Raw genomic sequence first — 25,377 nt, 5'->3', positions numbered from 1 at the left:
ACCTTTAGTTACTTTAGGAATGTATTCAATAGTTAGTGAATCAAGCACCTTTTTTAGAGTATCCCACATTTCCTCTGCATTTTTTCCCTCCATAACCGTTTCCCACCCAATTCCTGTTAGGGCTTCCCTGAATAATTCAAAGTTCGCTTTTCTGAAGTTTAGTATTTTTGCAGATCCTTTTTGATGTAATTTACTGAAGTTGATTTCCAGTGAAACCATATTGTGATCACTATTCCCTAATTGTTCAATTACTTTTGTGTTTGAAACTAAGTCTGTGTTATTTGTTAATACTAAGTCCAAGAGCGCCTCATCACGAGTTGGAGTTTCTACCGTTTGTGTAATAAACTGGTCTTTAAGTAAGCTTAAGAACCCATTGCTTCTTGCTGATTTACCTGTTTCGTTTTCCCAATCAATGTCGGGTAAATTAAAATCCCCCATAATTAATACCTGACCCTGATTTGATGCTTGTTTGATTTGGTTTAAAAGAAGAGACTCTTCCCTTTCATTTATATTTGGTGGTCTATAGCATACCCCTATTATAAATTTGTTTTTTGGTTTCTTATTATTGTCGGTTATCTCTGCCCACACTGTCTCCGAGTTGTCGTCTTCCAGGTCTGTGCTCATATTTTTCTCACATGATGTTAAGTTATTATTTACATATAGGCACACACCCCCGCCCCTTCTATTTTCCCTGTCTTTCCTGTAGAGTGTATATCCCTCCATGTTTAATGCCCAGTCATGCGACTCATTACACCATGTTTCTGTAATACCAATGATGTCGTAGTCATCCCTACTGATCACCGTTTCAAGCTCCCCGATTTTACTCACTAAGCTTCTTGCATTAGCCAGTAAGCATTTTAATTTATGTTTATTTTTAGATATGGCTCTAATATTGTGATTAGTTTCACCCCAGGACCCATTTGAATTCTTTACTAGCTTCCTCTTTCCCCTCTCCCCTTCAATAGACTCTCTACAGGCCTCCCCACCATGCACACTGCCTGCCCTCTCCATAGTTCTGGGAATTCTTCCTCTGTCATTCCCTTCTTCCCGTATACTAAGATCATCTGTACCTAAGAACTGTAATGGGGTAACGTGACTGTTACAACATAACATTTTATTACATGACATTCCTGATGCACCCTGAGAGTTACCCCCGATTATACCCTTGTTATGTCCCAGGACTTTGTCTATGTCTCCGTCCCCCCCCCATCTCCTTCCCCCATATGATTCCTGATCCCAGTCCGGCTTCTCTCCCTGATGGTCCCATAATGTCTTGCTGCCCCCACCCCCCCCCGTCGCCTAGTTTAAAATCTCCTCCAACCCTCTAACCATCCTTCCCCCCAGCACCGCAGCCCCCTCCTCGTTCAGGTGCAATCCATCACGGCAAAAAAGATGGCGCCTGACCGAGAAGTCCGCCCAGTGTTCCATGAACACGAATCCCTCTTTCCTACACCAATCCTTAAGCCACACATTTACCTCCCTGATCTCCCTCTGCCTCCCTGAGCTAGCGCGTGGCACTGGTAATATTTCCGAGAAAATTACCCTAGATGTCCTCGCCTTTAATTTCTTACCTAATTCCCTATACTCTTTCTTGAGGACATCCCACCTACCATTGACTTTGTCGTTGGTGCCGATGTGCACCAAGACCGCCGGGTTGCTCCCAGCCCCTCCCAACAATCTGTCGACTCGGTCCGCGATGTGCCGTACCCGAGCACCCGGGAGGCAACAGACCGTGCGGCGATCGCGGTCCCGATAGCAGATTGCCCTGTCTGTTCTCCTAATGATGGAATCCCCTACCACCACTATCTGCCTTGGTACCTCACTAACTGTCATCCCGTTTGAGCTAGAGGGACCTCTCCTCTGGTTGCTAGAGGGAGCCGTCTCCTCCAGCTCCGTCATTTCGTCTCTATCCTCCCCCGAAACTTCGTCCAACCGGGCAAATTTGTTCGGGTGTGATAGATCCGAGATGTCGTTCCTGTCCCTCCTGTCCCTCTTGCTTCCCCTTCTAACCGTGACCCAGCTGGCTACCTGATCCTCCTCCTCTACCAGTGACCCCATCTGCAACTCCTCCACCGTTCTATTTAGGCTTTGCTCAAGATTGGAAATATCCCTCAGTCGCTGAACGGTCCGCTCTAGATCAGTGACCTGGGCTTCCAGGGCGGACGTTCGCTCACATCTCGTGCAGATGTACTCGCACTGGGACTCATATGCGATGAGCATCAGCGCAATGGGCGGCGGGATGTACCACCACTGCTTGGTACATCCCACCCAATAGGTGATACTGCTGGATGACTGCAATGGTCCTGATTCATAGTTGCACGCTTTGCAGTAGCAGCTGCCACAGTTGTCATAGCCGTTGCTGTGAAACTACGCTAATGCTGCAGGAGAATCTTGTGTAGATACCTTCTGTCCGACTCATTGAGAAGAATACTGTCTCTTTAACTCTATTAATATTCCAGATGGAACATAAATTGAGATGTTTAAATTGTAATGTCCCTGTTAAGATACTATGTATGGGGCAGTATGGGTGGTGTAATGGTTAGCATTACTGCTTTACAGCACTGAAGTCATGGGTTAGATTCCCACCACTGTGCAGAGTTTATATATTCTCCCAGTACTTGCGTGGGTTTCCTCCGGGTACTCCGGTTTCCTCCCACAATCCAAAAATATACTGGTAGGCTAATTGGCTCCCAACAAATTAACCCTGGGATGTCTTTGTGTGCGTGTACATGTGGTAGGGAATATAGATTGTAAGCTCCACTGGGGCAGGGACTGATGTGACTGTTCAAGTATTCTCTGTAAAGCGCTGCAGAATATGTGTGCGCTATGTAAGAAACTGTTAATAAATAAATATAATGCCTGATGTGATTATTTACATTTTGATATATACTGATTGACCTTGTGTGACCCCCTATGTTTTTGTTTCTCTGTTTCTTTCATCTGTACCCCATTTCTATGATAATTCTCAATAACAATTTATTGATGTTAATAAAATGAAAAATGCTCAATCCCGGAATTCCCCAGATCCCGGGATTGGCCTCCCTACCCGGCCTGCTCACCAGCCCGTATGGTCCCTCTCTGCTTTGTGGCAGTGCAGCACCCAACCTCAGGGATGCCCGGCTCCTGCCCGCTAATCACCACCAGCCTCGTCCCTCTGTTCCTGCCGTGGCTCAGTTGCAGCCTCATGCTGCACTCCACCCGAATCCACCTCTGCCCTTAGAATGGCGGGCTCGGCTGAAGAGGTGGACTGGCATTTGAAGCTGCGACCTGCCCGGCAAAGCTGAGAGCGGCTGCAGACTGACAATGTAAATCAGGCGGCTGCATAATCCTGGGATTGAGGAGTCCAATACTGGGATTCGAATCCCGCTAATTGTGGCCTTAAATCCCAGTATCCTGCCGATCCCGATCCCGGGATTGGCCACACTAGTTGTTTCATATTCTGTGAAAGAGAGGCCCACCGGTAATCTTAGTGAATTACTCTTGTGTTTTATAAATCCCATCATGCCCATCAAATCGTGACCAATGAGCCTACTGAAGCAATTCCTTGTCTGTCTGGTATGAAAGTCTTCCCCTGAGAAAGGGTAATGACTTGAGTGGCAGCTACTACACACAGAGAACTAAGGGCCTTTGATCATCCATTGGTGATTGGGATAAGTATTAGCCGTATGATTCCTCGAACCAAGGTGGAATGTCACTTGGATTCCAAAGCATATAAAGAACAAAGTCAGGCTTATCGAGTCAATTTTTATAGTCCGTGTAAATGGTGAACATTTCCCCAGACTGATGTGCCCAATGATGGGAATGGAGTCCACTCCAAACACAAACATCTCCAATTTTCAGAACGGCTTATTGCCTCTGAGCCATCTAAATATCTTTTTGATATGCTGGGGACATGTCTAAATATCAGGGGAAATGAGGAGGGTGTCATCTAAATAGACTGCTACGGTCATGTAGACAAGGTCTCAGAAAGTTTAAAAATACAGCTTGGCATTGCACAGACTGAATTAGTTAATCTTCATACAAATATTAAAAGGGCCAATAAATCTCAGACCCAACTAGTGAGATAATAGCTTAAGCTCCATATTCTGAAATATACAATACAGCGGTTTTTATAAAAGGGAACAATTACCTGACCAGTTACAGAGACTTAGCAGCGATCCACCTTTAAACCAACAATCAATCAATGCATGCATAAAAACACTGATGAAGCTATTAGAAGCAGATGTAGATACCACTGTTCCCTGCTTGCTCCATAAGTGGCCCTGGTCATACAGGACTTATTTGCATATATGTCTCAAGTTGATGTACAATTGAATATGCCTTCAGGATACAACAATAATTGCAGCCAGAGGCTCACTATCAATCATGTGTAAGTTTATGGCCGGACTAGTCAACTTGTCTTTGTTTTTGCTCTGCCGAAATCATAATTCAGACTTCGGGTAGTATTCAATGAGCATTTTGGCGATGTGCAGCGAATCCTGTTCAGGATTCGCTGCACATTCGCCACTGCTCGCCGCGTTCTGGAGCCTCGCCGGCTCCAGTATTCAACGAGTCAGGGGCTCGCTGCCCCTGACCGGCGAATTTTAACTCCTGCGGCGATGCCGCAGGGAGCCTGAGGACGGCGGCAGGCAGGGAGATGGAAGTCTCCCTGCCTGCCCCAGAACGTTTGTGGGGGGGAGGTGGGCTCCCCGGGAGCCAGGCAGCACAGGCTGCCCCCCGGGGGTGCCAGCAGGGGACCGGGTATATTCACTACACCCGATCGTGCATATGTAATGATCGGGTGAAGTGAATATATGAATAGGTACTTATGTATTATCTGGACTCCCATGTTAAATGCACCCCATTTTTTCATACCCCTACTATCCAACTACGCATGGAGTTGATTTTATATAGTGTGGCGAGCGCAGCGAGCCACCGTGCCCGAAGCGTGGTGAGCGCAGCGAGCCCCGCGAGGGGACGCGGTCTCATAAGAAAAACAGGAGTCCAGATATTACATAAGTACCTATGAATATCTAATGAGCGGCTCGGCTCCCGGCCCCCTGCTGGCTGGTCTGTGTAAAAAAAATATATATATATTTTTTAAATTACAGCACATGAATAAAAATAGCATGCCCCTTTTCAGAATAAAATTCCTGATTTTTTGACACCAAATGTAAAAAACCAAACACTTTATTTTAAAAGTTCACATTCCACTTCACCATAAAAAGATAGCGATTGCTACTCGGTGAATCATGGCGAAAAAAACCTTGAAATGTATTCGCCATCTGGTCATTGAATAGGGTGATTCACCGTTTTAGTCAAAAGTACAGCACAAAATCGCCATAAAAACCTGGCGAATCAGCCTCATTGAATACCGCCCTTCATTGCATGGCAAATTTGTCCTCAATTTTTTCCTAAAAATGAGCCATGCCATGTGCACTGCAGTTGGGGCAGATGTAACATGGGCAGATAGAGTTAGATTTGGGTGGGGTCAGTACAAATTGAAATCTGAATTGCAGTGAAAAAATAAACCAGACAGTATTTACCCTGCACAGAAACAAAATAACTTGCCAAATCTAAAGCTGGGTACACACCCAAAGATATATTTGTCCAATCTGACTTGGGAGAACAAAAATCTGGTAATGTATGGGAACAAATGACAATCAACCATTTACTCCCAATCTCTGGAAAAGTCATTCAGACAAATCGGTAAATTCCATTTGATTTAACAAACTTATCAGAGTGATTGTTTTTGTGCATTTTGACAGCATTTGAGAGCTAATGGTTGATTCTAATGTGCTCCTATACATTAGCAGGTTTATGTTCCCACCAGACCGATTGGACAAATACATCTTTATGTGTGTACCCAGCATAATTCTCTCTCACATGTTACATCTTCTCCACCTGCAGTACATATGGATAGTGGTAGATGCACAATTAGTTCAGTAATACCACTCAGGTGCATGACGGAGGGGTTAATACTGAGTAAGTAAAACAAGACATAGTTCCCCCAGCTCACTGAATGGCATACCTCCCAACATGACCCTCTCCAGGAGGGACACAATGCTCTGTTCCTGGACTTCCCTAGTAATGTATGATTACCATCACCTGTGGTGACACACTTTTCTTCACCAATGAACCTGTTCAACACAGGCAATGGTAAACATACATTACCAGGGAAGTCTAAGAGCAGAGCATTGTGTCCCTCCAGGAGAGGGTCATGTTGGGAGGTATGGAATGGTATTAGTAACCAATGTTGAACACTACATGATAATAGAATTCAGAGATATTGGTTACATTTACCTGCGCAGGTGTATGATATGCCCCCAAGCCACGTCAAGGCTTCTCTGTATATTGGGGGTCCCTAGCACTATATCTAGGTGCAGGGTGCGGCCCCCCAAAAAAACTAGCATAAGCTAGAAAGCCCAGTGCGGCACGCCAGTGAAAAACTATAGTGTTAATAAATATTAGTAGTTATGCTGTGTACACATGGGGGCGATAGGGGCTGAAATCGCTGCGAATATGGTCGCTGAGCAACCATATTGCCAGTGATTGGAGTGTGCACCAGCGATAAATCGACGGGTGCACGCTCCCGTTTTCAGCCCCTGAATGGTCGCTGGTCGGAGGAGCATGCTCCTCCGACTAGCGACATCCACTGCCTCTTCACCCAGCAGTGTTTAAATTTTCATCTGCGACCATCTCTGGTCGCAGATGAAAACGGGACACGGGGCAATATGATTGCTGAGCAATATATTGCTAGCAATATATTGCCAGCGATCATATTGCCCCGTGTGTACGCACCTTAAGAAGCCGAAGCTATGTATAGAGAGAGAGAGAGAGAGAGAAAATGAAATGTAATTAAAATATGAAAGAAATAGTGTTAGGAAAATAAAAAAAGGTGTTTATAGAATGTAAGGGTGTGCCGCACTAGAGCCTGCAGTACAGCATGGTTTTGCCCATTTTGAGAACAAATTTGTCCTGAGATCAGCCCTGAATTAGGCCTGATGTCCTGGAAGGAGACCAACATTAGCTCCCAAGGTAATGCTGTGTACACACGGGGGGCGATAGGGGCTGAAATCGCTGGAAATATGGTCGCAGGCGACCATATTGCCAGTGATTGGAGTGCGCACCAGCGATAAACCGCCGGGTACGCGCTCCCGTTTTTAGCCCCCTTATGATCGCTGGCGCAGGAGCTTGCTCCTGCGACCAGCTGATTACCTCTGCTGCTCCCCCGGCAGAGGTTCCCTTTCATCAGTGACCATCTCTGGTCGCTGATGAAAAGGAGAAACTGAGCAATATATCCCCCCCGTGTGTACGGGGCTTAAGACTTTGAAACACAATACATTTTAAAGATCGGCCGATGCCCACATTCCTTTGTAAATGAAAAATAAAATGTTTCCAAAGAAATACACACATGCTCTGCACTGTACATTTATTAAATATGTTGCCAAAACTAACCTAAAGTTACAAAGTATATTAATATACATAGTAGCTGCAACATTGTGGGTCAGTGTGTGCAGATCATTTTTTTTACTCATTTCTGAAATTTCTTGTTTTTGTTTTTCCTGTTTTTGGAACTACAAATAATTAACAATGGCTCCAAAAAGAGGTACTGATACCACATACCCCTGATTTCAAAAATAAAAAAATGATGATAGTGTGTAATAAAACCTTTTATTTTGTACAGGGAGTCCAAATAGCTTTATTGGTGGGACCTTTCCAGAACTTATTTGGGTGTTGCATTTTTTTTACTTAAGCGCCTATTGTTGACAGTGGATCTTCAACAGGTTTCATAAAGGATAGAAAAAGTACATTTTTAAGGTGAGCAAAGCCCTGTTGAGCAGACGCCGCAAGTGCATCTGAACTGACGGCACAAAATATGAGCTATAAGGGAGAGGTTCCCAAACTTTTTTGATTCACAGTGCCCTAGAGTATCAGCAGTTTTTTCAAGGCACACCTAGCATAAAGAAATAATTTTATGGATAAAAAACACTTAGGGGTAGATTTATTGAGCTCGGTGAAGTGATAAAGGGCCTTATTCTAGTTCACGCTTTCTGACAAAATCCTTCTTAAGGTGCGTACACACGGGGGAGATATATTGCTGAGCAATATATTGCTAGCAATATATTGCTCAGCAATATATTGCTCAGTGTCTACTTTTCATCAGCGACCAGAGATGGTTGCTGATGAAAAGGAACCTCTGCCGGGGGAGCCGCAGAGGTAATCAGCTGGTCACAGGAGCAAGCTCCTGCGACCAGCGATTAGAATGGGGCTGATTTATCGCAGGGGCACACTCCCATCACTGGCGATATGGTCGCCAGCGACCATATTTCCAGCGATTATAGCCCATATCGCTGCTGTGTGTAAACGGCTTTAGATGGACAAAACCATGTGCACTGCAGGGGGGCAGATGTTACTTGTGCAGAGAGAATTAGATTTGGGTGGGGTTTTACTTCAAAGTGAGATCTATATTGCAGTGTAAAAATAAAGCAGCCAGTATTTACCCTGCACAGAAACATAATAATTCACCCAAATCTAATTCTCTCTGCACAAGTAACATCTGCCCCCCTGCAATGCACTTGGTTTTGTCCATCTAAGAAGGATTTTATTAGAAAGAGTGAACTAGAATAAGGCCCAAAGTGTCTGGTTTTTATCACCAGCCAATCGGCTCCTACCTGTCATTTTTCAAACCAAGCCTGTAACTTCACAGTTAGGAGCTGATTGGCCGGTGATAAAAAACAGACACTTTATCACTTCAACGAGCTTAATAAGTCTGCCCCTTGATGCTGTGTACACACGGGGGCGATAGGGGCTGAAATCGCTGGGAATATGGTTGCTGAGCGACCATATTGCCAGTGATTGGAGTGTGCACCAGCGATAAATCGCCGGGTGCGCGCTCCCGTTTTCAGCCCCTGAATGGTCGCTGGTCGGAGGAGCATGCTCCTCCGACCAGCGACATCCCCTGCCTCTTCACCCGGCAGTGTTTAAAATTTCATCTGCGACCATCTCTGGTCACAGATGAAAACGGGACACGGGGCAATATGATTGCTGAGCTGTCAGCGATAATATTGCCCCGTGTGTACGCACCTTAAGGCTCATACACACTTGCTGACTTTGAGCTGAAAGCCGCTCTAAACAGCAAGTTCGAGTGGCTTTCAGCTCAATTACCATTATTACCATATTACCAGCAGATGAGCGGCTTTGAGGATGGCTTTGCATAGCTCTGCGCTATGCAAAGCCGTCCTCCCCCCGCTGTTGGCGCTGGGTAGGGAGAAAGCGGCTTAGTGTGTATGCACTGAGCGTCTCTCCCCTCAACGATGATACCGATCATCGCTGTCCATACACGCTGGGCAAAGTCGCCCAGTGTGTATGGACCTTTAGGGTCAGATATGTGGTGGTGTACAGCATTTTAGGCATTTCTATAATGGATCCCTGAGTCCAGGGGGCCCACAATACAGCTATGTTTTAATAATTATCTCTCCGGAGTCCTGCATTCAAGGCTACATTTGTGGCTGTTGCGTATTTGCAGTAGTGAAATTTGCCTGCACATGCTCAGTAAACTCCTGCACAATACAGGAGCCTACTGAACTGTAGATGGGAGGGGGCCCATCCGGAATCTCCACGTTAGCCACCAGCACTGCTTTTGCCTATCACTTTGACAATAAATATTTTGGTTTGGTCCTGAACAATCAACCCAAGGCACCCCTGCAAAGGCATAACTACCATAGGTGCAAGGGGTGCAGCTGCTATGGGGCCCAGAGCTGAAGGGGGCCCATCTTTACTGTATAAATTATATTTTCTATATACATTTATCGCCAATATTTGGTATACAGGGGCCCTTACAAACTTCTGCTATGGGGTCTGCGAATAATTAGTTACACCCCTGAGCCTCGGCACATAGTTTGAGAACCAATGCCTTAAGGTGCTCATACACTAGTGTGATTTGGGCACTTTTCACCCAATTTTGGCTAATCGGGAAGTTAAAACGGACGAAAAGTGTCAAATCGCATGTTTCAGGTCCAATCCAATGCATGGTCATTTGCGGATTGGAGTCAAAGATCCCAATGGCTGCGTTATAGATTTACCGGATCCCACAGCCCTTACCGAAGCTGCATACGATATACTGTATCATATGCAAAAGGGATGCATACAATGTATCATTTGCGATCCTGCCACCCAGCATAATGTTGGGTGGTTTAATGGGGATCATATGTGACTTCTCCCCTTGGAGAAGTGGCAGTAGTGTATGGGCACCTTTAGGGTTACATTGTATGAATAATTATTGTGCTGGCAATCTGTACCTGTATCCTGTACAGGATATATGTTCCCCATGTACCATGATGTGTGCCCGTCTAGCAAACTGCTGATGTTTCTGTAAAGAACTATAACATCTAGAATGGCATTGATAAGAACTCAGTGAGTGTGGAAAATATTGGAATATTACAGTCTCTGCAGATACCAATATTAACTGGTGCTCTTATTTATAAACGAAATAGGGTTTCCTGTGGATGATATCTCAAGCCTGGTGTCTCAGGCCAGATGCTGGCACAGCGCCCCCACTAGGCTCAGCAGGGATCTCAGCACATGCATGGCTGGGGTGCAGCCTCCGGAAATAATGAAAACATACATATGTAGTTTATATACAGAGCATCCTTCATGTAAACTAGGGATCAATGACGTCAAAGGGCCTGGTAGGCGTGGCCTGTGGCAGCTCCGGGAACGCGCTCTCCGGGTGTCTGTCAGGGATGCGCTTCGCGCTTTCAGCCAGTAGGGGCACTGTCCGGCTGCATCCCCGTCCATTCAGCATGAGGGAGGCGGTGCGGGTGTCCGCCGGGCGCGTTCACGCTCAGGTGCTGGAGGAGAGAGGAGGTGGTGGATTGGTGGTTGCTGTGCTGACATCGCGCAGGGTACTACGGTATATCGCTGCCATAGGAGCCCGGCACCAGGGAAACCCCCGTACTGCGAGATGACAGAGCTGAGGCAGAGAGCGGGCCGGGAGCAGGAGGTGGAGGAGAAGGTAACGGGGGTACCGAGAGCCGTACTCACTGGCCACACTGCACAGCTGCCTATCCGCGCATCACCAGCCACATCCTTACCATTTACAGTCCCGTTCTCCCCATCAGCAGCACTATGCCTCCCATAAGCAGACCCATGCCTCCCCATCACCAGCCCCATGCCTCCCCATCACCAGCCCCATGCCTCCCCATCACCAGCCCCATGCCTCCCCATCACCAGCCCCATGCCTCCCCATCACCAGCCCCATGCCTCTCCATCACCAGCCCCATGCCTCTCCATCACCAGCCCCATGCCTCCCCATCACCAGCCCCATGCCTCCCCATCACCAGCCCCATGCCTCCCATCCTCTGCATCCTGATTACCAGCCCCATCCTCCACATCATCAGTCCCATGCCTCCCATCACCAGCCCCCATCCTGTGCATCAGCAGCCCCATCCACCATACCATCCTCCCTTTCTCAAGAACCCCATCCTCTGCATCACAAGCTCCATCCTCTGCATCACCAGCCCCATCCGCTTATCATCACCAGCCCCATCCGCTTATTATCACCAGCCCCATTTTCTGCTTATCACCAGCCCCATTTTCTGCATCACCAGCCCCATCCGCTTATCATCACCAGCTCCATCCTTTTATCACGATCCTCATCTTCCCATCACTAGCTCCATCTTCTTATCACCAGCCAGCCCCCATCCTCATCCCGGAGTAGCCCCACCCTATCATATAACTTTAGGCAAGACTCCCAACTCTCTGTTTGAGGGTACTACATATTTTCTTGCTAACGGGTGCTTACAATGTTAAATGCACCCCCACGCCACCCCCCCCCACTATAAACGTGAACCCGAAGCGTGGCGAGCGCAGTGGTACGCGTCCTCCGACCTTTTCATACCCCCACTATCCACGTTGGCGTGGAGTTGAGAATAGAAAGTGTGGCAAGCGTGGCGAGCGCAGCGAGCCCCGCTAGGGGACGCGGATACCTCCACAGGTATCGGTGTCACCTCGCGGCCTTCACAGGTATCCGTGTCCCCACGCGGGGCTCGCTGCGCTCGCCACGCTTCGGGCTCGGTGGCTCGCTGCACTCGCCACACTTTCTATTCTCAACTCCACGCCAACGTGGATAGTGGGGGTATGAAAAGGTCGGAGGACGTGTACCGCCGCCGCTCGCTGCGCTCGCCACGCTTCGGGTTCACGTTTATAGTGGGGGGATTGGCGGGAGGGGGTGCATTTAACATTGTAGGCACCCATTAGGGTGCTTATACAATGTTTAATCGCATTGCATCGCATTGTATGCCATATACAATGTCATACTATTAAAAAATTGTATGGCATTGTAAAATATCGATACCGATACGTCGCGTCGCATCGCATACCATCGTATGCCTTATGGTTTGTGATGCGATGGGCGCCGCCAAACTACACAAGTACCAGACAGTTTGCTGCCCCAGATATGTTGCTTATCCCTCTGCCCTGTTACCATTGGAGGATAGTATGGTGTTTACTTGCTGACTATTGGCTGTCGTCATAATTCTGAACATCCAGTATTCACTTAGCCAAAGATCCCCTTCCCTTCCCCCAATCTACGTTAATTCTAGGTAATGATTATTTGGGCCTATATTACCCTCGGCATTGCTGACCTGCTGTCCTGCCTTGGTTTGAGGATATTTGATTAAAGGTTAATAGGTAATATTATACTGTAGGTCCCTAACACAATATTAAATATGTAAGCAGCTCAGCATTGACTAAACCATATATTTAATACCCCTTTCACATCTCACTTTTAAAACGGTATATTGCTGTTTTTTTTCCATTTTAAAACGTTTAAGGCTGAAAGTGCCAGAGTTGATTTACCGGTTAAAGTTAACCGGTATTTCAACACGGTTAAAAAGTAGAGTCCTACACGTTTTAAAGCCGTTTTTTTTGCAGTTTGAACAGCTCTATTTCAATGGCTTGAAACGTGTCCCTTGGGGGTTAAATGGGTTGAATGTTTGAATGGTATTAAATGATTTTTAAAACGGTTTTCACCTGCAATGTGAAAGGTCTCAAGGCTCAGACCCGTTTTAAAGTCCCATTTAAGAATACAGTGTCATTACCCATTTCTGCAATGTGAAAGCAGTATAATTTGTGTGAGTGCATTGTTTACCTTTCCCTAGCACCCAAACACTTGTCACTGTTAGGTGAGGCTAGCATTGATTTGTGGTTATTCAGATTTCCATGTCTTACTGACGATCGATCACTCCTTTGCTGACAAGCAGAGAACTGCGTGAGAGAAACTCACATTCCCACTTCCCATGTTACTGAGTTTCTGTGTTTCATGGTTGGGATGAATATACTGTAGGTTCTTTTAATTTCATTGCAGCTCTGTCCAAGATTTTTTATTTTGTGAAATGGAATGTAAATGTAGGGGGTTATAGGGTTAAACCATCAAAATTGTCTATTTTTTAATAAATGGAGTTGTTATGGTTCACTAAAGAACGTCTGCACTGTCCTAATCCATCCTAATAAGGTCCCCGAAGAGAATATGCAACATTTTCTGAGCACCGTAATTGTCTATATATTACTCTTGCTCTATCCCTTCCATCTTAGCTGCCCTGTGGGTAAGTTCTTTATAACAGGATGACTATTTGCAGATGTTCTGGAGAGATATAAATCTATATAGCGATAGGAAATGCTTTTTCCTTTCTCCTCCTTCCCTTACAGGAAGACGTTCTTGTTCTGTTTGCATCGTTTTGTGTTTATTTATAACTTGTGTTCTAAAATAATACATGGACCACACATTCTATTACGTAACTGTACTTTGCCCTGCGCAATGTAATGGAACAAAACTGCCTTGTGGTACTGTATGTTAGCAATCAATACATTCTTCTGTAGCTGTGCACGACTCTACTAAACGAAGACCAAACTTAGCGGAAAGTACTAATTACAGGTGTTGCAATGAATCCGTTACTTGATTGCTTAGTGGCCCTCTACATGTTAGTGTTTCGCAATCACAGGCACTTGGTACACGCTGCAGGCGTATTTTAAATGAGTATAAATACTAATGCAAATATGTTTAAGGATTGCTACACCTGGCATTGTACTGCCTACTACAAAATAAAGTGTTACCATCTTGTGCGTTAGGCAGCTGAAACTCTGCCAGCATCTTATGGACCAAATTCAGACTTGATCACAGAATACATTTGTTCTCGAAATGGGCAAAACCATGTTGCACTGCAGGTGGGGCTAAATGTATTATGAGCAGAAAGAGTTATGGGGCCTACACACGGGGACATTTCAGGGCATTTTCTAAGCAATATAACTAGATCCTAAGTAGAACTAGGGTTAGGGAACTTTTTACCTTTTACCCCAAAATATATTTAGATACGCCGACATTACCCCCTTTATTTGTAAGGAAGAAAATCATATCATTGTAATATACACTGTACCCCCAGAAATTGATGCTATTCCCTGCTAGTACGGTACACAGCCTGGCAGCCATTGATGATGATGGTTACCATGTAGGGCTGTGTGTGGTAAAAACACACAGCCCTACATGGTAATCATCATCATCATCATCAATGGCTGCCAGGCTGCGTGTGGTATAGCCATTGATAATGTGACGTCCAGGCAACTATTAGTGTCAGTATTATAAGATGATATAGTGACAGTCTGTGCAAATAGTTTTCCCTGTGCAAATAGTTTTCCCTAGACTATAACCAAGTCGGCACCGCAGCACAGTACAGACTGCGGGCTGCCGAGATGACGCAGAAACTAGTCAACTCTACTGAAGAAGGGAATGGACTTGGAGGTGGGGCCCAGGGCATCATACAGGGAAGTGTGTTATACACAAGGGCATGTCCTACTGCACTGTGTCAGGTCCTTGTACACTGCAGTACTGTAACATGCATATGGAATCGATATATAGATTCTATATGCAATTAAATGAAATTCCTGGTGGTAATGGACGGAGACACAGCCAGGCATTCATATGGATCATATGCATACCTCGCTGTGTCTTGGCAGTGCGATCATCCTTTAGCCCCAAGAATTTAATTGTTACCTCTGTTCCCTGACCTCTTTCTTAGAAAATGCCCCAACATCACTCCAGGGCGTGGCATCAGAGAACACTGGCCCTGACAGATTGCTCAGCACACAGTGCTGACACATCGCTGCCATGGGGTAGCATGCTGGGTCTGCCATGGGGCTAACATGCTCTCTGGCTTCTGGTCTCGGCTGCCCCAGCACTGGCATCTACTAATAATCACCGCACTGAAGCAGCAGTACAGGTGCAAGCAGCATTCTGTGCTGCTGGTTCAGTGCGGTGATTATTAGTACAGTAGATGCAAGTGCTGGGGCTGCCGAGACCAGGAGCCGGTGGTCTGTGGGAAGCTGCTAAGAGCTGCTGCTGGACAGAGCCCTGTTACAGGGCTGCTGTGCTCCGTGCCGGGTGCTCCCCCTTCCTCCAGGCGACTCGTGTGCTGTCCGGATCCTGCCGTCCCATCCGCAACCGCTGCTGCTGGACACTGTCCCAGGCGACCGCTGTTGAACGGAGCAAACCCTGCATACATTAGTGCAATTTATGCCCTTTTCATCTGATTCCGACAGATGGGGCAGAGAAATCAAATGAAAAATGTCAAATGGCATGTGTTTCAGCGCCGATTTCCATCTTCGGCCCCGTGCGCATCGTATCGGAGCCAGAGATCATAATGGCTGCACTATTTTTGAGAACCAGCAGCCGCTGCTGGGATCACATATGGTACATCATATGCAGAAAGAGGGCATGGGAAATCTTCTGGGACTGCATTTGATTCTGGTTAAACACTTGGCAGACATTGCCTGTTCCAACTATTGGAAATGTTTTTAAACAAACGATCTGGTGGATAAAACACTACATCGTCCATACATTTGCACTGGGCTGTTTGAATACATATATCAAATATCGTATGAAGGGAGGTAATGTAGCTTGAAGAGACGCCTGTATGATGCAAATCTGAAGATGCCATTATTATCACAGTGCTCCCTCTGATATTTTTTTCACATTTTTAATTTGAGCAGATTACAATTCCCAAGTGTGAATGTGAATTTAAGAACTTGAAGGGTATTTTTTTTTAAATTTTCCGATTGTCCAAATCTTTTAATATTGATAAATATGCCCATTGTAGTGATCCCTCCAGACAAAGGGGGCACTTTGAATGCTGATCCTGGCCCGCCGACATCTCTAATGTGGGTGTGGGCCCACTACCACCTGCCAATGTCACTAATGTGGCCTGTCCTCGTCACTAATGTGGACGGGCCTGCCCGCCGGCATCTCTGTAGGGGGCGTGACCAGCTCCTATGTAGGTGTTGGGCTTCCCCTGAGCTCTTCTGACAGCAGCGGTGGGGACAGGAGGGCCCTGCTGTTTTAGCAGGGTGCCGCTAAATGGGCAAGGTTAATTTTGCCCTTTTAAAATCGGGCAGGGCGTGGTGCCCTGCTAAAACAGCCTAAAGTGAACATTGCCATTGGTGTCTCTGCCCCAGTGGACTGGCGAGCGGCATCTGGGGGACTCGCAAGGCTGCAAATTCTCAGCCTTATGAGTCAACCAGTATAAGGTCCAATGTAGATGAAAGCCATTTAACAGTCCACTAATGTCTTTGTGTCCTGGGAGAAAGCTGGAGGAGCACCCATGGAAAATGTACAATCTCCACGCAGATGTGTTGCTCTTCCCTGCTGAAAGGCAGCCACTTTAAGCCTGTTGGACCGGTGGTTGCACCACATTTTTTTCCTGTGAAGTATAAAGAATCCTCTTTACTTTATTCAAGGGCTATTTGTTTTGAAATAGGAACACAACATATATCTACTTCTCAAACTTTCAAGATCCCTTTCTCTTCAGATCTTAAGAATAGAGACTGTGACTATGAAAGCTTGTATTTAAAAGTAAAATGCCAGCACATGTCATCAAAAACATCATAGAACATGACAGATTTACATTAGAAAGTATTAGGTTTTACAACCTGAAACATTTTCAGCAACATTTTTTGGTACTCTTTACCTAGAACGGCGCCCATCGCGGTGATCGCGACATCGCGGGCAGTACATAAACGGCCGCGACGCGATGCCCGCGATCACCGCGATTTTCCCATAGGGAACAATGTTAAAAAGCCTGATTGACCGCGATTTTGCATTCAATGCCTCAATGCCCGCGATTTTCACATAGGAATCAATGTTAAATGGTCTACAGAGCCCAAATAGGCAGAATTAACCCTTAAATGTCCCCCCAATTTTTGTACGCCACCCCACGATCCACGCCAACCCGAAGCGTGGCGAGCGCAGCGGTACGCGTCCTCCGACCTTTTCATGCCCTACTATCCACGTCGGCGTGGAGTTGAGAATAGAATAGTGTGGCGAGCGTAGCGAGCCACCGAGCCCGAAGCGTGGCGAGCGCACGCGGATACCTTCACAGGTAAACGCGTCCCCTCGCGGGCTTCACAGGTGTCCGCTTTTCGCCACGGATACCTGTGAAGCCCGCGAGGGGACGCGTATAACTGTGAAGGTATCCGCGTCCCCTCGCGGGGCTCGCTGCGCTCGCCACGCTTCGGGCTCGGTGGCTCGCTGCGCTCGCCACACTATTCTATTCTCAACTCCACGCCGACGTGGATAGTAGGGCATGAAAAGGTCGGAGGACGCGTACCGCCGCCCCTCGCGGGCTCGCTGCGCTCGCCACGCTTCGGGTTGGCGTGGATCGTGGGGTGGCGTACAAAAATTGGGGTGACATTTAAGGGTTAATTGTGACTATTTGGGCTCTGTAGCCCATTTAACATTGATTCCTATGTGAAAATCGCGGGCATTGAGGCATTTTAAAGTAAAATCGCGGTCAATCAGGCTTTTTAACATTGTTCCCTATGGGAAAATCGCGGTGATCGCGGGTACACGATTTTTATTTACCCGCGATGACCGCGATTTTTTACCCCCGACGCCCGCGATTCTAATCGCGGGCGCCGTTCTAGGTAAAGAGTACCCATTTTTTTTTACTTTAGTTTTCAATAAAATACTGAAGAATGGCTTCCAAAGTAATATCACTAAAAATAAAAATAATTTCTATATTTAAACCAAAAAGGTGAAAACCTCATGTCGACCGTTTGACCATGTCGACATTTTGACTAATAAGACACTGTGTATCTAATAATCCACACCCGGCCAGAGACATGTAGTAAACTTGGGACATACAGACCCAATGGGCTAGCACATGACCTGATCACATGCAGTGACTGGGATACCAATAAGTAATCACATGCACACTGTCTGTGACGCATAGGGCTATTGTAGAGATGCATTTTGTGGATGAACTTGGCCATTTAGTACTGTGCTTTGGTGCTCGGCTCACCAGTATATATCTTGCCTCCTGGCAACTGTGACGAACTTACGCCACTGTGTGAGTGGGTTCTGATATTGATAGCTCTTTAACAAAAACAAAGCATGTGCCGCATAGATGTGTTTAACTCTGTATATGGGCCAATATCTGCCTTTGGTTCCTTTCATGCAAATGTAATTGAATAAGCCCCATAGTGTTATCTCACGGACTCAGCTGTAACTCTGCCCTACACTTATTTATCTATTTATTAACCATTTTTATATAGTGCAGCAAATTCCACTGCGCTTTACAATTGCAAACAGTGATAAAAGTCAAGAATGTAGGACGGCCTTGTTCGCTTGCTAGTGCTCTGTTCGCTTGGTGCACTTATCCATCCAGGAACAAGTGATACCTCTATTTAATATTATTCTGCTTCACCATTGGCCACTCATAGAATGAGGTCATAGAATGTGCACCCATAAGCTGGGTGCACATATTTATGTATGTTCATATCATTGTTAGAATATAGAGGGGAATCATGGCTTTTGTGTTGCATGACCTCTCCCAGCAAACCTGACTGTTGTCTCCTGCTGGTAGGATCGGACACGTATTCATGTTTCTATAGCATCTTTACGGACAATCAATTTCATGTCTGGAAAAACTCTAGAGATTGACCTAACCCTTTGCAGTCCAATTTTTTTTTTGCCAATTCAAACAGTCTGGTTTAAATTAATTTGTACCGTATATATATATATATATATATATATATATTTTTTTTTTATAAAAAAATGGTGTACATTGAATGTTGAACAATGTTAATGTTCTTATTTTAAAGTGGCTCATCATTGGATCTGCTACTAGCGCTAGGACTTATGAGTCTGACTAGACGTTGGACTTGAAAGGGTTAAGGAGTGCTGTGCTTTCAGTAGCCACCTACACTGTAATACCTTACAGGGATCTCTGAGCTGGGACCAGCTTATTCTCTGACTCCTGGCACCAGATCAAACCATAGTTGACTCCATTTGTGCTTATGGTTAAGGATAGGGATATGTTAAAAGAAGTATATACAGTGATTGTCACCATAAGCAGAACACATACATTGTGCTCCCCCCCCCCCAGAGTTTTGGAAGACGAATATGTTTCTCTTGTCTGGAGTCTAAATCCTTTCTCCCTTTTATACTTTGACTGCTGGAATTCTCATGTTGCCTATGACTTTGGATGTACAGTAGGCTTGCAAATGTACAGTATCCCGTGTGTACATCTGACCACATGTGATTTGTACTGCGCTGCCCTATTATGGTTGTGGGAAAAGGTTTCGGTTAGGGCCACCCATATCTAAGCTGTTTTGTTTTTCAAATGAGCTTTTTTCTTAAATATTACATTCTGTTTTTGTCTGCTATTTACTTATGTTTTGTTGAATACTGCTTTGCTTCGTGTTTGGGTTTGGCTATTAAATTAACTAAAATCAGCTACCAATCAGATGTCTGCTTTTTGTTTTTTTAAAAGGAAACACAATTATGAACTGGCATCTGATTGGCTACATGGGACAACTTTATCTTTCCTTTGTGTTACTGTTTGATAACCCTCCTGTTACAGTCTACATTGTCCAGTGGCTGAGAGCTGATCTTTGTACATAACCGAGGCATATGTCCTAGTGTTCATTCTAGCACTCGCCATCTTTGAAAACCCATGCAGTTCCTCTTCCCTGCCTGCTCTAGTGCTTCTAGCACAGTGTGGTCTGTATATCAGCACTGATATGCAAACCAGACCTGTGCTAGAAACACCACAGCAGACAGCAACACCCCAGGCAGGGAACAGGAACTGCATGGGTTTCCAAAGATGGCGGGTGCTAGAATGAACACTATGAAACATTTTAAAAGGGCTTATGAACAATGCATGTTGGTCCTGTTAAGTATAAATTCTTATTGTTTGTTCTCACACTGAAAACAATAGATCTTTTTGTTGTAATTCATTAAGAAACGTGTGATGGAACAGTGGCTCCGATAAGCACCTGTCCTTGTGAGCAATCTGTTTCCTAGTGATATCACTTGTGTGCTCTGGCCATAGGCTACTACTGCTACCACCATCTTCAGATGGCAAGACAAGCTGCAAAAGCAGATAGCAGTCCATCGGGGCTAGAGTATTCTTAGCTTGCGGTTTCAGTCTTTCTAAACTTAGAATCCTTTTCCATCATAGATGAAGAAATACAGGTTTTTAGTGTATGAACTCTTTCCATTAGCCATCCAGTTCTGCCTGTGCTGAGCTAAGTGTGCTTATATCGCTGCTGCTAGTCACAGAGCACATACACTTCACTTTGTTTCTCCTGTGATGTTCCTTAGTACAGAAGTGGTTGGATCTTACGTAATTGTTAATGCTCTTTATCTTGCACTCGGTGCTCGGGTCAGATGGTTGGCATAGTAGACTGAGATCATTGCAAATACATATGAGTTGCATTATGTACTTGCTGGGGTGACAAAGCCTGGTGGTTGCTCTGGGCTGATTTGGGAAATGGAAATTTTATTTATGTATCTATTGTATATTTTGATATAAAAAAAAGTGAACGCATGCCGATTGGTGCAGCTCACTGACAGCACACAACTTGAGTGCAGCGCTGTACTTCTCTCTTCCCACCATCTTTTCTGCAGCGATTGACTCACCACTGCTCAGCCTCCCCTCCATGGTTCTGTGAAGTGAACCATGGATATATATGTGGACCGTGAGGGTTTTCCCTCATCATCATCAATCGTTACCAACCATTCAGCATGGTGGCTTATTTATAATCCGTGCTTTGTTTTGTTCTGTGCTCAAATGTACTCCTGACACATTTACTGCTGGACCAAGCAGAATCTACTGTGGTTTCCACTGCAGCCCCATGTGGAAGTTTCATGACCTATCGGTTTACACGGCTTCCCATGTGTCCTCTATTGCTGGCAGTCATAACCCTCTGCATAAATCTGCTCTGTGACATCATTATAGGATACCCCTAGTTTCAGCCAGACACTGAGCTGCATTCCCCTCCTTCCTGTGAATGCCTGGGGAGAGGATGCTGTTGCTGTGGAGGTATATGTTATTGCTTCCCCCACAGTCTGTGTAGTGTACATTTCCCCCTAGCAATGTACTAGTTCCCCCTAGTATGAGAATAACCCCAGATCTCTAACTGTCATGTGTCCCTGAATCCAGTACAATAGTTCCTGGGTTATATAGATCCATTCCAGTAATATCAGCAGCAAAATTTAAATAAAAGCCCTCATTATCCAAATACATCTTTTTCTATTTCTGGCCTTAATACATTCATTTTTTTTCCCTGAAAAGATATTCTAAATGCGAGAATCATAAACAATAATGACTTGCTGGGGATTGTGGTGCACCTTGGTTCTCTGTAAAGAAAGGTTACTCATTTTGGAGGTTATTCTAGTTGACCCACATCATTGCGTAGTTCACAGTGTTGCGTATCATTGTAAGCCCACTGCTCGCACAGGCCGCCACCCCCCTTTGCAGGGCGCATCCGTCTGTGCGGCTGCGACTGGATGTTTTGCATAAACGTCCATTCGCAGCCTATGGGACCCAACCCACTTCATTTGATGGTAGCTGACCATCGAATGATGTGGAAGGTACATGCAAAACTAAGAAACTCTGAGGTGTCTTAGCTTTGCGTGTGTTCTGAGGGGAAACATGGTGGGCAGCTGATATTCGGTGATGTCAGCTGCCCACCCCCAGCACCCACGTCACTGAGTCTTTAACATGGGAACACCCAGCATTTCCATGGGAACACCCATGAAACACTGGTTGTTCCCATGGGCGTGACTACCCGCCACCACCCCATGCGCCTGGCGGACACTCTGTTCGCCGTGGCCGCTCGCACCCTCGGCACATGCGCAGAAATGCGCATGCACGTTTAGGAAACCTGGCTCACCGTTGCAAATTTGCAATGGTGCACATAAACTAGAATAATAAGAATGCCGGGCACATCCGCTACTTATAATGTAATTATAGACTTACCCACATAATGAGCACAAACCTTATCTGTCACATAATAACTTCATCATACCTGCTTAAAGAAACCCAATGAATATTCTCCCTACGTTACTCACTTGAGTTCCAACTAAGTAAAGGTAAAATTATGTGGATTAAGTAGGGTTTCATCTTATGTCATTTGATTACCACCAAGGTCCATATAAATCCTATGAACAAGGGATGACCATCGATCACCTGGTTTGCCATTAATGTGGCAAACCAGATGATTTCCCACCTTTGATGATACAGAGATAACAAATTAATTTTCTTCCTGCAAGTGTTGGGACATGAAGCCTAGCTCCACCCTCAACCCAACCCCCCCCCCCCCCCCCCAGACTTCGACTGGCCTGCAGCTCACTTAGCACTAAAGCAGGCAGGCGGTTGGCGGTCTGACCAAGCGATGGCTGCCACTACTGTGAACGCTTACATAGTAAATACCAATTTCTTAACTTGTTAAATAGTTAGTTTCTCAGTTCTCCCAACCTGTTGATTTTCGTTGGGGTTATTCAGACCTGATCGCTTCTCTGTTAATTTGCAGAATCCTGCGATCAGATAGCTGCCGCCCCGCCAGAGTGAAATCCCGCCCTGTGCAAAGCTGCAAAATGCTTGTGAAAATATTGCAGGACGGCGAGTAGCTGCAAATCCATTCGCAGCTCACGCTTCATCAGATGACTTTTCCAGTGTTAGTGTTCCTTCTAGGAACCAAACGGGGCAGGGCGCTGGAGGGGCTGACCGGGCACGCCAACATCACTAAAGGGGCCGTGCCCGTGCCGGCGCGTCACAAATGGGGCCGTGCCCGGGCCGGCGCGTCACAAATGGGGGAGTGCCCGGGCCGGCGCGTCACAAATGGGGGAGTGCCCGGGCCGGCGCGTCACTGAAGGGGGCATGCCCGGCCATAACTACGTCCCCGAGCTGCCGGGAAAGCGCCGTGCACCGCAATCTATGGCGGCGCTGGGCTTCACCGGTGCACTCCGGCGGGCAGGTAGCAGGCTGTTTTAGCGGGGCGCTGCTAGAGGGGCAGGGTGCATTCTGCCCTTTAAAAATCGGGCAGGGCGCAGCGCCCCGCTAAAACAGCCTAGCGGGAACACTACAGTGTGCGCCGACTGTGCATAACCTAGGACCTACTTGAACGGTGCAATAGAATCAGGCTGATCGAGGCCAGAGCCCACGTCACATGCCCTCCCTGAAAATGTCTGGGCCCGCCTATGTTTTCCCTAACACTCTCAGATAAAGTCAGTCACCCCCCTCCCCCCCCCCCAAACACCGGCTTCCTGTCAGTCAACTTGCGAACAGCCAGCAATTAAACAATGCTGTATTTTAGCGCAGAATGGCCTTCTGCAAGCGCACTAATATCCATACACATGTGCAGACAATCGATAATCTGCCAGGTTGCGAATTCGCATCCCAGCAGTCAGGTCTGAATAACCCTCCACAGATATAGCTGTTATTGCCTGCATTTTTTTAGCAGTCTAGCAAATAGTCTGACAAGTCTAATTTTAGGAGTGACTGTGCGCATGAATGAATGCATTTAGTCCTGATAACTGTGGCTCAATAGAGGCATCTGAGGAAGAAAACAAAATCATGGTCTCGGCTCCTCTTTAGAAACTTTTTACTATGTAAAATCAGAAGGAACTGTAATGGAGATAAGAGCACTGTTAAGGTCCATACTCACGGGGTGATTTTTGCCCAGCGTTTATCGACAGCGATGACCACTGTCATCGCCGGGGGGAAAGCCGCTCAGTGAATACACACTGAGCAGCTTCCCCCCTGCCCGGCGGTGTCAGCAGGGGGGGGGGGGGGGGGGCGACAGCTTTCAAAGAGCAGCGCTATGGAAAGCCGTCCACAAAGCCGCTCCTCGTATGCTGGGAATACCAGCAGGTGTGCCCCGTACACACTGATATACAAAGTTGAATGAATACAAAATTCAAACCAAAAGTATCATAAAAAAGAATACTTTACACATTTAGTACTTTAAAATGCAATATTTGCCGCTAGATCAGGCCGATCAATTTAAAATGCGCTCCGTCTTATTCTTTCCAACTTACAAAGATTTCCTAGCAGAATCCCAGCATGCTACTCCAAGAAAACTGACCTGTGTTTCAGATGGGTGTGGAATGGGGGCCCGACAGTCGGTAGACCGGCGTCAGAATACCAACTGCTGGTACTCAGACTCCGTGCGGGCTCGGTAGCTTGGACCCCCATGAGGGGAGAATAGCCCCTGTAAATCTGGATTCTGATGTCAGAATCCCGACAGTCGCAAGCTAATCCAGCACACTTTCAGATAAGGAACATTGTGTTATGCTTCTTACACTTATATTATATTATATATTATTGCAGCAGGTAGGATCTCAATAACGACCGACCCGCGGGACCGCGCATCGGATCGGTATCGGTCCACACCAGGACAGAAAAGGTCCCAATCACCACACAATCTACATCCAATTGGTCGGAATTGGATCTAGATTGAGGGGATCGGGCCCTAGTCATCCTGGTGTGTACCCAGCATAAGACACTCAGGGAGGGAACAGTGTTTACTGTGCATTGCCATTGTGGTTTGGGAACAGCTTTCCAATGACCCCCCTGCCCTACAGTGCTTGCTGGTGTTTGCTGCAATCCTACAATGACCCCCCCTCTACCTCACATCAAATCTGAATTTGTAAAAACATCCATTTTAGTTTCAGTATCTGACCTTTTTTTGTCTATTTCTGGCAAGCTGGGCATAGTTTGCGTTGGTCACCAGTGTAGCCTGTCCATCTTACATTGAGCCAATACGCCCTGTGTTGCAATATGAGGAGCATCATTTTATCTTGTTCCTTTGGGAGAACCTTCTGCGCTGTTGACATAATTCCCTTCTCTTTGCACTTTTCTTATACCAATTATCTGTTCCATTGAGCCCGAACAACTTTGTATGCCTTATGCAAGGATTCTGAAGGGAGATAATCTAATTTATTACTATTCATGCTCCATATTCAACTGATAAGTGAATTACATTTATTGTAGGCACGCCACTGCTTAATATAGTTACTACTGATATGACCATGCCTCAGTGTGTATGTCCTATGTCCTA

The 25,377-nt window shown here is 46.1% G+C and overlaps 2 protein-coding genes across 2 annotated transcripts in view; one reads left to right on the top strand and one right to left on the bottom strand.

The window, feature by feature from the left end:
• TMEM230 (transmembrane protein 230) overlaps positions 1-25,377 on the bottom strand; it is a 115,893-nt gene that overhangs the window by 82,323 nt on the left and 8,193 nt on the right. The gene's annotated exons all lie outside the window — the stretch shown is intronic.
• CDS2 (CDP-diacylglycerol synthase 2) overlaps positions 10,803-25,377 on the top strand; it is a 60,421-nt gene continuing 45,846 nt past the window's right edge. Inside the window, exon 1 of the mRNA XM_083184561.1 lies at positions 10,803-10,996. Coding sequence (XP_083040687.1) covers positions 10,946-10,996 — 51 coding nt within the window. The 5' untranslated portion in view covers positions 10,803-10,945. The remainder of the gene's footprint in view (positions 10,997-25,377) is intronic.

Source organism: Crinia signifera, chromosome 4 (genome assembly GCF_055691185.1).
Source record: "Crinia signifera chromosome 4, ASM5569118v1, whole genome shotgun sequence".
Lineage (NCBI taxonomy): Eukaryota > Metazoa > Chordata > Amphibia > Anura > Myobatrachidae > Crinia > Crinia signifera.
This window is presented reverse-complemented; position numbering and strand designations above follow the sequence as displayed.